Source organism: Cherax quadricarinatus, chromosome 94 (assembly GCF_038502225.1).
Source record: "Cherax quadricarinatus isolate ZL_2023a chromosome 94, ASM3850222v1, whole genome shotgun sequence".
In the NCBI taxonomy this organism is placed as follows: domain Eukaryota; kingdom Metazoa; phylum Arthropoda; class Malacostraca; order Decapoda; family Parastacidae; genus Cherax; species Cherax quadricarinatus.
Window position 1 is genome coordinate 5,083,938 of NC_091385.1, and position 13,301 is coordinate 5,097,238.

General features: G+C 39.0%; 1 protein-coding gene across 2 annotated transcripts in view; it reads left to right on the forward strand.

The window, feature by feature from the left end:
* The first annotated feature begins 263 nt into the window (after positions 1-263).
* Positions 264-13,301, forward strand: part of LOC128700911 (uncharacterized) — a 64,481-nt gene continuing 51,443 nt past the window's right edge. The window contains exons 1-4 of one of the 2 annotated variants that reach the window (XM_053794391.2): positions 264-538; positions 1,406-1,592; positions 3,787-3,880; positions 9,127-9,328. In XM_053794391.2, coding sequence (XP_053650366.2) covers positions 400-538; positions 1,406-1,592; positions 3,787-3,880; positions 9,127-9,328 — 622 coding nt within the window. In that variant the 5' untranslated portion in view covers positions 264-399. The remainder of the gene's footprint in view (positions 539-1,405; positions 1,593-3,786; positions 3,881-9,126; positions 9,329-13,301) is intronic. The other variant, XM_070104737.1, reaches the window with a different exon arrangement.

Sequence of the window (13,301 nt, forward strand, 5' to 3'; positions counted from 1 at the left end):
TGGTTATCCTGGGTGACTAACCCTCTGAATTAAAAGTCCAATCAAAATTTTAATTTCCTTCCCCCCATCAAGGGGGGAAGGAATGGTGAGGGGCTCTAGGACATTGGATCCGTGATTCAATTCCCTGAATTAAGCCTCAATTCCTTCCATCCTCCCCACCACAGGCCCTGTATAATCCCTAAGAGTTTAGCGCTCCCCATAATAATAATAATATCTTCCACTGTGGTCGAGGTTTCTTTTCCGGACACTGGAAGGCTCGATACGGCGCACACTGCCAGTGGCCCTATAAACCCTCAACAACAACAAGATGGACTGGCACTGAATATTTTATCATATTTTACACCTTCATTCCTGAAATAAAACTAAATATAACATCTAGAAGTGTTGTTAAATAGTGAGATGTTACTAAGAAGTGTCTTCCATCAGTGTTACTCAGCCAGGAACAAGATAAATGGCTCATATTGGTCAACACTTAACGTCTTGTGTCCAGCCAGGTTGAATCCACCTTCCAACTTTTATAATAATAAAGTATACATAAGTAAGTTTATTGAGGTTCAGGTATACATAAGTACAGTTATCATACATAGTATAAATTATCAAGGATAACACAAAAAGTGAAGAGTGACTACTACCATTGGGGTCCTTGACTTATTTCCTGGGCCCTGGTGGTCGCTGAGGGGCTCTTGATCCAAGGAAATGGATCTGGAAGTGAATTAAGTAAAGTAACGTAAAGTATAGTAAACTTCGTTTAGGTACAGGTATGCAAATAGTTAAATTATTATTGTATGACCCTTACGGGTTTAGCACTTAGTTATGATTATAATAATAATACACAAATTATCATACATAGTAACATAAGTGTAAATTAACTATGATAACCCAGTACACAAACCAGTTCATATTGGAGAACTTATATATTGAACTCGTAAACTAAATATTAGCCAATTATTTTAATACGTATATGAAAAGTCAAAGTGACTTTATGCTGGTGAAGGGCTTTTGATCCAAGAAATTGGAGCTGTCCTCTCCTTCCTTGAATTAACCTGATTTCCTCTCATTCTCAAGATGCTGTATTACACTTATGATTTAGCACTTCCCTTGGATCAACCTTGATTACCATCCCCCCTCCACCCCTTTCCCTAGTGCTAAATAACCCTTCCTCATTAATATACTTTATTTTCTGGCATATAAGGCGCACGACAAGTATCATAATGATAAATCAGTCATTATGTTCAAGGGATAATGACCTTGATACTTTATGCTAAAGCATAACCCTAAGCCTTGATCCTGACCTTGAGCATATAAGGTGCTTTGTGATTTTTCCCAAACTTTCTGTGGGAAAAAAGGTGCACTTATATGCTAAAAAAATAGGGTAATGATTATCATTTAAACTTGTTTTTTTCAGTAGTTCAAGTGAGGAACTCATCTTGCTGGTGTAGCACATCAGCTGCTGCTCCTATGTTAATACCATCTCTAAGAGCATTAAGCAGAAGATGTGTTTCATGGAGAAATGACTTGCTGCAGAATGTTCGATGTGATGTTGCTGTTGGGTTGCTGTCTTCATATTCAAAAGCTGAGTCACTTGGTACCAGGTATGCTTAAGGATAATAATGTCGGCAGAATTGTTGCCCCGGTGGGAGACAGCCGGTGTGTTGAAAAAATTAGGTAAAAGGACATGTGCAACTAATGTGATATTTTATTGAAGAACGAGACATTTGTGAAACTTTTGGGAATCTTGATTATGTAAATGTTTTGCCAGCCATTGGCTTCTTCAGTCCATTACAGAGAGGAATGGTGGCAGGTAAGGAGGAGTTTGAGGTAATCAGTCTCTGCTCATCTTAACACCTTTCTCCTCTGTAATGAACTGAAGAAGCCACTGGTTAGCAAAACATCTCTCTAATGAAGATAACCAAATGTTTCTCAAGTGTCATAATTTGTTATGGTAAATATTTCCTTGGATACCTCGTAGTGCAGTGGTAATGCTTTTGGCTCTCAGCCAAAAGCAATTGGAATCAGATCCTGGGCGAGGCAAGACGTGTACGCATGGAAACTCGAGAGATTAATTGACCTGCATATTTCGATCCCCTTCTGGGATCCTCTTCAGATGAGGATCCCAGAAGGGGGTTGAAATATGTAGATCAAGTAATCTCCTGAGTTTCAGTCTCAGTATGGGTTATTATTGAGCATTGACAAATGTTCATTACACTTTAGGCAAGTTTAACACTTGTTGCTCCTGTTACCTAGAAATAAATACCTAGGAGTTAGCCAACTGTTATGGGTGGTATCCTCAGGAAGGGCCATAAAAAGAGTCTAATCAAAATAGATCGCATTATTTCATTTTCATAAATTATTCTGTGGTATTAGGTCTCATGGGTTACTAATCTGAAGTCTTTTCTTCTATGTTTTCCAGTGCATTTACAATAAATGATGATTCATAAGAAAATTGCATTACAATTGTAAATTATCAGAAGTATCAATTAAAAGTATGATAATTGACTTATTTTAGCTGAAAAATTAATTGTTAGAAAATGCCTCCAACTCCAAGTATTGATTTTAACCCTTTGAGGGTCCAGGCTCCAAATCTGAAAATTCCCCACAGGGTCCAAGAATTTAAAAAAAAAAAAAATATTATTTTTTATTATGAAATGGTAGAGATTATTTTTCTGAAGCTAATATAACAAAAAGTACAAAATTTGATAAAAAAAACTGACAAAATTACGCTCTTGTGAATTTTGCTGTGTCAGCAATATTTACGCATTGACGATTTTGTCCACTTTGAGTCCTATTTTCGGCCAATTGCATTGTTCCACTAGACCAAATTCTTAGCTATTTCGCTAGTATGTGTCCCATCAACTATTTCAACTACCCAGTAAAGTGATCAGAAATTGGTAATTTGGCTAATTTCACAAAAATTTCAAAATAATCCAATTTCAAAATAGGGTCCAGAATAAACAATGCAGGCATTCCTGGCACTAAATTAACATTTCTTAAGTTTATTAGTTACATTACACATGAATTCCATGTTGATTTTTTATTCACATAAAGAATTTTTATTCACGCCAAAAAATAGAAGATTTACTGTTATGCAATATTGTAATAATTGTATAAATAATATCAGTTCATTCATGAACACACACTAGACCTACCAGCTGATGTATATTGGATGCATGATGTGATGTGTTTATTCTTGAACATCGGCAAAAATTTAACATTTCTGCTATTTTGAGCTCAATTTCAAGCTATTTTGAGTACTAAAACCAATCAAAATCATCTCTATTTCTGTAATATATCTTCCAATCTGTCAAATGAAACCAAGAACTGCGAATATAACTGTAAAAACCATATGAAAATACACCGTAAAGTTGCTGTTTTAATCCAAAAACACGGTCGCAGTTTTTTTTCTCGTTATGGACTGCGTGCTGCAGGATTTGTTTTATATGGTGCACACTTTCCACATAGATACATTCTCTCATATCTAGGCCCAAATTTACCACTCACAGCTTATCTGAGGGAATTTAGCTCGTGACGTAGTATTATGGTTTGGACTCTGGCTTCAAAGCCGTAGAACTACAGGACGGACTCTTAGAGGGTTAATGGTTTTTCACTTGATTTTTGTTAACTGTACTCTATCTTATCTCTTTATTGGGCTAACTGCCCAATTAAAGTTAGTATAGAAGTATACCTATCTTGATAAAGCTTGGTGTCTAAGTAAAGTATTATCTGTTAATATAGTTTCCTTATTCCTTTTGTGTGTTTTACTTGCACTATTAATTTCACAATTTGCAGAGAAGATGCAGTAGTCAATAAAGAGTGTACATTTGAAGAGGAAGAATTAACCAATGATTCAAATGAGCAAGACTGGAAAGGGTTCAGTAAGACAGTAAGTAGTACTGCATTTTTCTTTATATATAAATAATCTCCCTAACATTATACAATGCTAACTGATTGTCCTCAGTGTTGTATCCTAAGCACTTTTAACATCTCATCTCAGATAGCCCTTGGTCTAAATTCTCCCTTACCAACTGTGGTACTAACCTGTCTTCTGTCACACTCTCTCAATATGAGCTTGAACTTCTTGGTTTTGGTCTTTACTTTGCCACTTCACCTACTCCTCACGCTGGTATTGCCCTGATTAGCTCTTTTGATTCTTTTCATAAGTCTCGCTCCCGTAATCTTCCTGACTTGTCCACCTTTCGTGGCACTCTCCTTCCTCCTCTTGATAGTCTGTTTTCAAAGAACCACCACCTTCCACACCGTTACCAACTTGCCCTTTCCTCTCTTAAATCCAATACCAACATTGTCATACTATCTTTTGACAAAGGTAATTCGGTAGTTATCCTTGATTGCGAGGATTACCTCCGTAAAGCTGATGTCTTGCTCTCTGACTCACGTACCTACACTCCTCTAGCTTCCAACCCTCTTGATCGCATTAAGAGAACTTTTAACAAGAAACTAAGGACTCTGTGTGACCTCTGTCCTCCTGACTTTGACTTTGTTCAACGTTTTTGTGTCATCTGTCCCTCTCTGCCCTATTTCTGTGGCCTTCCCAAAACCCATAAACCTGATATTCCCCTATGTCCTATCATATCCTCTAGAGGTTCTGTCTCTTATTCTCTTGCTTCTTGACTGGCCAAAACCCTCACTCCCTTTCTTGGTACTTTTTCTCCTGCCCACCTCCGTCACTCTCCAGACTTCATTGAATGGGTTCGCTCTCTCCCGACCTGTAAGATGTTTAGTCTTGACGTTGAGTCCCTCTTCACCAATGTCCCTCTTGATGATTCCTTGATTTTCTTAGAGAGAAGGCCAATGAAGGGTTTCTTCATCTCCCTATACCTACTGATGTCTTTCTTGATCTTATCCGCCCCTGTGTAGACTCTAATTCCTTTTCCTTCCAATGGAAATATTATTCTCAAACCTTTGGTGTCACTATGGGCTCTAATCTATCTCTCCTGTTCTTGCTAATCTTTACATGGAATACTTTGAGACTGTTCTTCTTCCTACTATCGATCTGCGCCCTTCACTCTGGCTCCGCTATGTTGATGACATCTTTGCTCTGTGGCCTCGTGACTCTTGTCTCTTCCAACCATATCTTGATGCTCTTAATAATCTTGCCCCTTCCATAAAGTTTAAAGCTGAATGGCAATCTAATTCCTTGCTTCCTTTTCTTGATGTTCATGTCCACCGCTCAGATACAGGTGTTGCCTTTTTCGTTTACTGCAAGGCTATGCACAGTGGCATGTACATTCACTACTTTTCTTATCATGCTTCCTCTGTCAAGAAAAGTGTTTATAATAATAATATAATAATATCTTTATTTACTACAAGTACATGTACATGGTATACAGACCTAGCTGACAACAATGACATACTACTATATAGAAAGCCCCTTGTTATGCTCCACATGTCGGGCAAATTAGGTCAGTGTCCCAGGATGCGACCCACACCAGTCGACTAACACCCAGGTACCCATTTTACTGATGGGGAACATAGACAACAAGTGGAAAGAAACACTCCCATTGTTTCTACTCTGGCTGGGAATCGAACCTAGGCCCTCGCCGTGTGAAGCGAGAGCGTTAGCCACCCTCTTTCTCTGTGCTCTCCGCATATGTGATCCTCAGTTCCTTCAGTCAGAAATTTCCACTCTTCATAATTCATTTTCCCGTCTTGGCTACCCTTCCCATTCCATAGACTGCCTTCTCACGTGCTAAACGTAATTTCTTCTCTCCCAAACTCTCTACTCCTGGGAACTCTCCTGTCCTTTGCCTTCCCTACATTTCCGGTCTTTCTAATCTCAACAACTCTCTCCGTTCCTTAGACATCAAACTTACTTTCCGCCAGACTAATACTCTTCGCACTAATCTTGTTCATACCTCTCCTTCCTCTACAGATGCTCCTGGTGTCTACTCTATTTCTTGTTCCTCCTGTCCTCTTCAGTAATTTGGAGAAACTGGTCGATCTCTTTCTGACAGACCTAGGGAGCACAAAAATAGTGTTAGGCTTGCCGACATTAACAATGCTCTTTTCTGTCACGTCAAAGATCACAGCCATCCTATTGACTGGTCTTCTGCTAAAACTGTCTTCCCTACTTCCAACTTTAACAGTCACCGTCTGGTTGAATCCTCCCTAATACACAACTTTCCTTGTATGAATCTTAGTCTTGGCTTCGTCTCTGTAGATGCCTTCCTCTCCCACTACATTGTAAAATGCTCCAAAGTTCAGAACACTCGTGACCTAACCTGATTCCTCCTTTTTTCTTCTTCTCCCTCTTCCCCTTTCCTTTTTCTCCTTTGGGTTGTCTTTCTTCTGCCCTGTGTATTTGTTTCTTCTTTATTTACTTATTTATTTGTTTTCCCCCTCGGTGTTCTTGCTCTTATCCTCTTTGGGCACCAGCTCCCTTGCAGTGCTCCTCTTTCTTAGTATTTGACTGGCCCCTCCTACTCTTACTACCTCCCCTCTACTACTTCCTTCAACCTCCACTACTACCACCTCCTGCCTATATATAGCCATCCTGCTCTCCTTCTCGTTAGTGTGACTTTGTAAATGGTCCAAGTAGACCAAAACGTCGTCGTTAGCTCCTCTCTTCTATGTGCGGGTTATTTGTGTATATTTGTTCTTTATTGTCAGTTGACTTCTTACAATTAACACACTGACTGTCACCTTCTGAGGTGGGGTGACCCAAAGAAGAAACACTTTCACCATCATTCACTCTATCACTCTCTTAAGAACATAAGAAAGAAGGAACACTGCAGCAAGCCTACCGGCTTAAGCCAGTGCCTTAACCTAGTCAGGTCAGTCACATTCATTAAGGTAGGAGCACAGCATCTGACCTAGTAGTACAATTAGTCAGGTCCAGCTCACACCCACCCACATAAACTCATGTATTTATCCATCTTATTTTTAAACTACACAACTTCTTAGTTTCTATGACTGTACTCGGGAGTTTGTTCCACTCATCCACAACTCTATTACTAAACCAGTGCTTTCCTATATCCTTCCTGAATCTGAATTTTACCATCTTAAAACCATTGCTGCGAGTCTTGTCTATGCTAGATATTTTTAGCACGGTATTTACATCCCCTTTATTAATTCCTGTTTTCCATTTATACACCTCAGTCATATACCCCCTAATTCTACGCCTTTCTAGAGAGTGCAGATTCAGGGCCCTTAGTCTATCCTCAGAGGGAAGATTTCTGATACATGGCATCCTCCTTTGTACATTTTCCAGTGCATTTATATCCATTCTGTAATTCAGTGACCAAAACTGTACAGCATAATCAAAATGAGGCCTAACGAAAGATATATAGAGTTGAAGAACAACCCGAGGACTTCTATTATTTATACTTCTTGATATGAAGCCAAGGATTCTGTTAGCTTTATTGCAAACACTTATGTACTGTTGTCTTGGTTTCATATTACTGCTAACCAGAACTCCTAAATCCTTTTCATAATCCGCAGTATTAAGGTCTACATTATTTAGTTTATATGTAACATGATGATGTGAATGATGGTGAAAGTTTTTCTTTTTCGGGCCACCCTGCCTTGGTGGGAATCGGCCAGTGTGATAATAAATAAATAAAAATGGTTATTTTCCTGTCCAACATTTAGAACTTTGCATATGTCTATATTAAACTGCATCTGCCACTTCTCCGACCATTGCATCAGTCTATTCAAATCATCCTGGAGTGCTCTAATGTCCTCATTAGAATGAATTGGATGGCCTATTTTGGTGCCATCAGCAAATTTGCTTATGTTGCTATTTATTCCCTCATCTATGTTGTTTATGTAAATTGTGAACAACAAGGGGCCCAACACTGACCCCTGTGAAACACTGCTTGTGACATGCCCCCATTCTGATTTCTCCCCATTTATGCAAACTCTCTGCTGCCTATTTGTCAACCATGCCTCTATGCAGGAAAAAATTTCTCCTATTTCATGTGCCTTAAGTTTCCTCTGATGTGGAACTCTATCGAAAGCCTTACTGAAATCCACATATGCACTATCATATTCAGTACTGTGGTCTGCCTCCTCAAATACTTTAGTGAATATTGATTCCATAAATTTTCCAACTGTGGAGGTAAGGCTTATTGGTCTATAGTTCAAAGCTAAGGACCTGTCACCTGCCTTGTAAATAGCTATTACATTTGCTATTTTCCACTTGTCTGGCACAATGCCAGTGTGTAGTGATACATTGAAAAGATTAGCCAAAGGTATGCTAATTTCCTCTTTACATTCCTGGGGATTTGTTAGGTTTTAATTTCTCTATTTGTCTGAGGATCGTGTCACTAGTTACACCAACAGTGCATAGTTTATTATTGTCCTGTTCTACATAATTTATTATTTCTAGAATTTTGCTAGTATCTTCCTGAGTAAAACCTGAGAGGAAGTAGGTATTGAAAAATTCACACATTTCCTTATCACTGTCAGTGATCTGACCTGAGTTACTCTTAAGTGGGCCTATCTTGTCCCTAGCCTTACCTCTGTATACATGAAACAACCCTTTTGGGTTAGTCTTCGAATCCCTTGTGACTTTAGCCTCATAATCCCTTTTTGTTTTCTTATTCCTTTTTTTTTATATCTCTCTAATTGAATATGTTGATTTCTCAACTGCCCTTTCCCTCTTTTGATATGCCTATATGTGCCTCTCTTTTGACCAATGAGATGTTTTAATCTATTGTTTATCAATTTGGGATCATTTTTGTTAGATCTAATTTCCCTACTCAGAACAAAAGTTGTACGGGCAGCTAGCACTATGCTCTGAAACACATCATATTGGCATCATATTAGCCCACCCAGGCAATTTCTCAACCCCATGAAGTCAGCCAAGCGAAAGTCTGGAACAGTGACTTGATTGCAGTTATCTGGGTAATTCCATGATGTATTGAGACTAAGTGATTTGTGATCACTTTCCCCAAGCTCATCATTAACCTCAAGATTATAACTAGTGATTCTTTGTTGGCAAGAACCAAGTCAAGCAGGTTGTTTCCTCTAGTTGGTTCTGTCATAAACTGTTTTAAACAGCAGTTCAGCTGCCCCTCCAAACTACAAATATTATGATTATTAATTATTATTATTTTTTAGATAGTGTATCTGTTAAATTCTAAATTTTATTCTGTGTTCTTGCCATAGATAAATGTCAGTGAGGCTTCAATGAAAGATTTAAGCCAAATATATGACATCAGTAATGATGAGGCTGTCCATATGGTGCACATCAGCCAGTGTCCACAGGTGTCTGATAAAAATATGAGGAAAACTCTGTATTTCCTAAAGGATCATGGCATCACATCACAGCAGCTGCAGCGAATACCATGGATACTTTTACATTCATCAGGTTTGTGGCTATGATTGGTGTAAATTGAATAAAACCAATACAGTACAATACAAAGTATCTTCACCAGATGCCAGATCAACCAGACTGTGATGGATATGTGAGGTATCAGGCCTCCAGCAGTAACAGCCTTGTTAACCAGGCAAGCACCAGACAAGCCTGGCCCATGACCTGGCTCCATGAGTAGTGAAACTCGAAACTTATCAAGAGTATATCAACCTGGAGGTTTATCCACCCAGAGTAACCCAAGAATGTCAGTTCATTATTGAGGACTATCTGTCTTATTTCCATTGTGGTCCTTCAGTCTTGTCCCCCCAGAATGCAACCCACACCAGTCAACTGACACCCAGGTACCTACTTACTGCTAAGTAAACAGGAAGAGCGAGTGTTAGGAAACACTTGATTTACATGCACAGAAGAAAGCCATTAACATGCAGTGCATTTTAGGCAAACTAATTCTAATGTTTAAACATTAAGATTTAAACATAGACTACTAAGTAATAATTTTTTTTTTTTTCAACAAGTTGGTCGTCTCCCACCGAGGCAGGGTGACCCAAAAAAAGAAAGAAAATCCCCAAAAAGAAAATACTTTCATAATCATTCAACACTTTCACCACACTCACACATTATCACTGCTTTTGCAGAGGTGCTCAGAATACAACAGTTTAGAAGCATATACGTACAAAGATACACAACATATCCCTCCAAACTGCCAATATCCCAAACCCCTCCTTTAAAGTGCAGGCATTGTACTTCCCATTTCCAGGACTCAAGTCCGACTATAAGAAAATAACCGGTTTCCCTGAATCCCTTCACTAAATATTACCCTGCTCACACTCCAACAGATCGTCAGGTCCCAAGTATCATTTGTCTCCATTCACTCCTATCTAACATGCTCATGCACGCTTGCTGGAAGTCCAAGCCCCTCGCCCACAAAACCTCCTTTACCCCCTCTTTCCAACCCTTTCGAGGACGACCCCTACCCCTCTTTCCTTCCCCTATAGATTTATATGCTTTTCATGTCATTCTACTTTGATCCATTCTCTCTAAATGACCAAACCACCTCAACAACCCCTCTTCTGCCCTCTGACTAATGCTTTTATTAACTCCACATCTTCTCCTAATTTCCACACTCCGAATTTTCTGCATAATATTTACACCACACATTGCCCTTAGACAGGACATCTCCACTGCCTCCAACCGTCTCCTCGCTGCTGCATTTACCACCCAAGCTTCACATCCATATAAGAGTGTTGGTACTACTATACTTTCATACATTCCCTTCTTTGCCTCCATAGATAACGTTTTTTGACTCCACATATACCTCAATGCACCACTCACCTTTTTTCCCTCATCAATTCTATGATTAACCTCATCCTTCATAAATCCATCCGCCGACACGTCAATTCCCAAGTATCTGAAAACATTCACTTCTTCCATACTCCTCCTCCCCAATTTGATATCCAATTTTTCTTTATCTAAATCATTTGATACCCTCATCACCTTACTCTTTTCTATGTTCACTTTCAACTTTCTACCTTTACACACATTCTCAAACTCATCCACTAACCTTTGCAATTTTTCTTTAGAATCTCCCATAAGCACAGTATCATCAGCAAAAAGTAACTGTGTCAATTCCCATTTTGAATTTGATTCCCCATAATTTAATCCCACCCCTCTCCCGAACACCCTAACATTTACTTCTTTTACAACCCCATCTATAAATATAATAAACAACCATGGTGACATTACACATCCCTGTCTAAGACCTACTTTTACCGGGAAGTATTCTCCCTCTCTTCTACACACCCTAACCTGAGCCTCACTATCCTCATAAAAGCTCTTTACAGCATTTAGTAACTTACCACCTATTCCATAAACTTGCAACATCTGCCACATTGCTCCTCTATCCACTCTATCATATGCCTTTTCTAAATCCATAAATGCAATAAAAACTTCCCTACCTTTATCTAAATACTGTTTACATATATGCTTCAATGCAAACACTTGATCTACACATCCCCTACCCACTCTGAAGCCTCCTTGCTCATCCGCAATTCTACATTCTGTCTTACCTCTAATTCTTTCAATTATAACTCTACCGTATACTTTTCCTGGTATACTCAGTAAACTTATTCCTCTATAATTTTTACAATCTCTTTTGTCCCCTTTCCCTTTATATAAAGGGACTATACATGCTCTCCGCCAATCCCTAGGTACCTTCCCCTCTTTCGTACATTTATTAAACAAAAGTACCAACCACTCCAACACTATATCCCTCCCTGCTTTTAACATTTCTGTCATGATCCCATCAGTTCCAGCTGCTTTACCCCCTTTCATTCTACGTAATGCCTCACGTACCTCCACCACACTTACATTCTGCTCTTCTTCACTCCTAAAAGATGGTATACCTCCCTGGCCAGTGCATGAAATTACCGCCTCCCTTTCTTCCTCAACATTTAAAAGTTCCTCAAAATATTCTCGCCATCTACCTAATACCTCCCTCTCCCCATCTACTAACTCCCCTACTCTGTTTTTAACAGACAAATCCATACTTTCCCTAGGCTTTCTTAATTTGTTTAACTCACTCCAAAATTTTTTCTTATTTTCATTAAAATTTCTTGACAGTGCCTCTCCCACTCTTTCATCTGCTCTCCTTTTGCACTCTCTCACCACTCTCTTCACCTTTCTTTTACTCTCCATATACTCTGCTCTTCTTATAACACTTCTGCTTTGTAAAAACCTCTCGTAAGCTACCTTTTTCTCTTTTATCACACCCTTTACTTCATCATTCCGCCAATCACTCCTCTTTCCTCCTGCCCCCACCCTCCTATAACCACAAACTTCTGCCCCACATTCTAATACTGCATTTTTAAAACTATTCCAACCCTCTTCAACCCCCCCACTACTCATCTTTGCACTAGCCCACCTTTCTGCCAATAGTCGCTTATATCTCGCCCGAACTTCCTCCTCCCTTAGCTTATACACTTTCACCTCCCTCTTACTTGTTGTTGCCACCTTCCTCTTTTCCCATCTACCTCTTACTCTAACTGTAGCTACAACTAAATAATGATCTGATATATCAGTTGCCCCTCTATAAACATGTACATCCTGGAGCCTACCCATCAACCTTTTATCCACCAATACATAATCTAACAAACTACTTTCATTACATGCTACATCATACCTTGTATATTTATTTATCCTCTTTTTCATAAAATATGTATTACTTATTACCAAATTTCTTTCTACACATAGCTCAATTAAAGGCTCCCCATTTACATTTACCCCTGGCACCCCAAATTTACCTACTACTCCCTCCATAACATTTTTACCCACTTTAGCATTGAAATCCTCAACCACCATTACTCTCACACTTGATTCAAAACTCCCCACGCATTCACTCAACATTTCCCAGAATCTCTCTCTCTCTCCTCTACACTTCTCTCTTCTCCAGGTGCATATATGCTTACTATAACCCACTTTTCACATCCAATCTTTATTTTACTCCACATAATCCTTGAATTTATGCATTTGTATTCCCTCTTTTCCTGCCATAGCTTATCCTTCAACATTATTGCTACTCCTTCTTTAGCTCTAACTCTATTTGAAACCCCTGACCTAATCCCATTTATTCCTCTCCATTGAAACTCTCCCACCCCCTTCAGCTTTGTTTCACTTAAAGCCAGGACATCCAGTTTCTTCTCATTCATAACATCCACAATCATCTCTTTCTTATCATTTGCACAACATCCACGCACATTCAGACTTCCCACTTCGACAATTTTCTTCTTCTTATTCTTTTTAGTAATCTTTACAGGAAAAGGGGTTACTAGCCCATTGTTCCCGGCATTTTAGTTGACTTTTACAACACGCATGGCTTACGGAGGAAAGATTCTTATTCCACTTCCCCATGGATATAAAAGGAAAAGTAATAAGACCAAGAACTATTAAGATAAAATCAAAGAAAACTCAG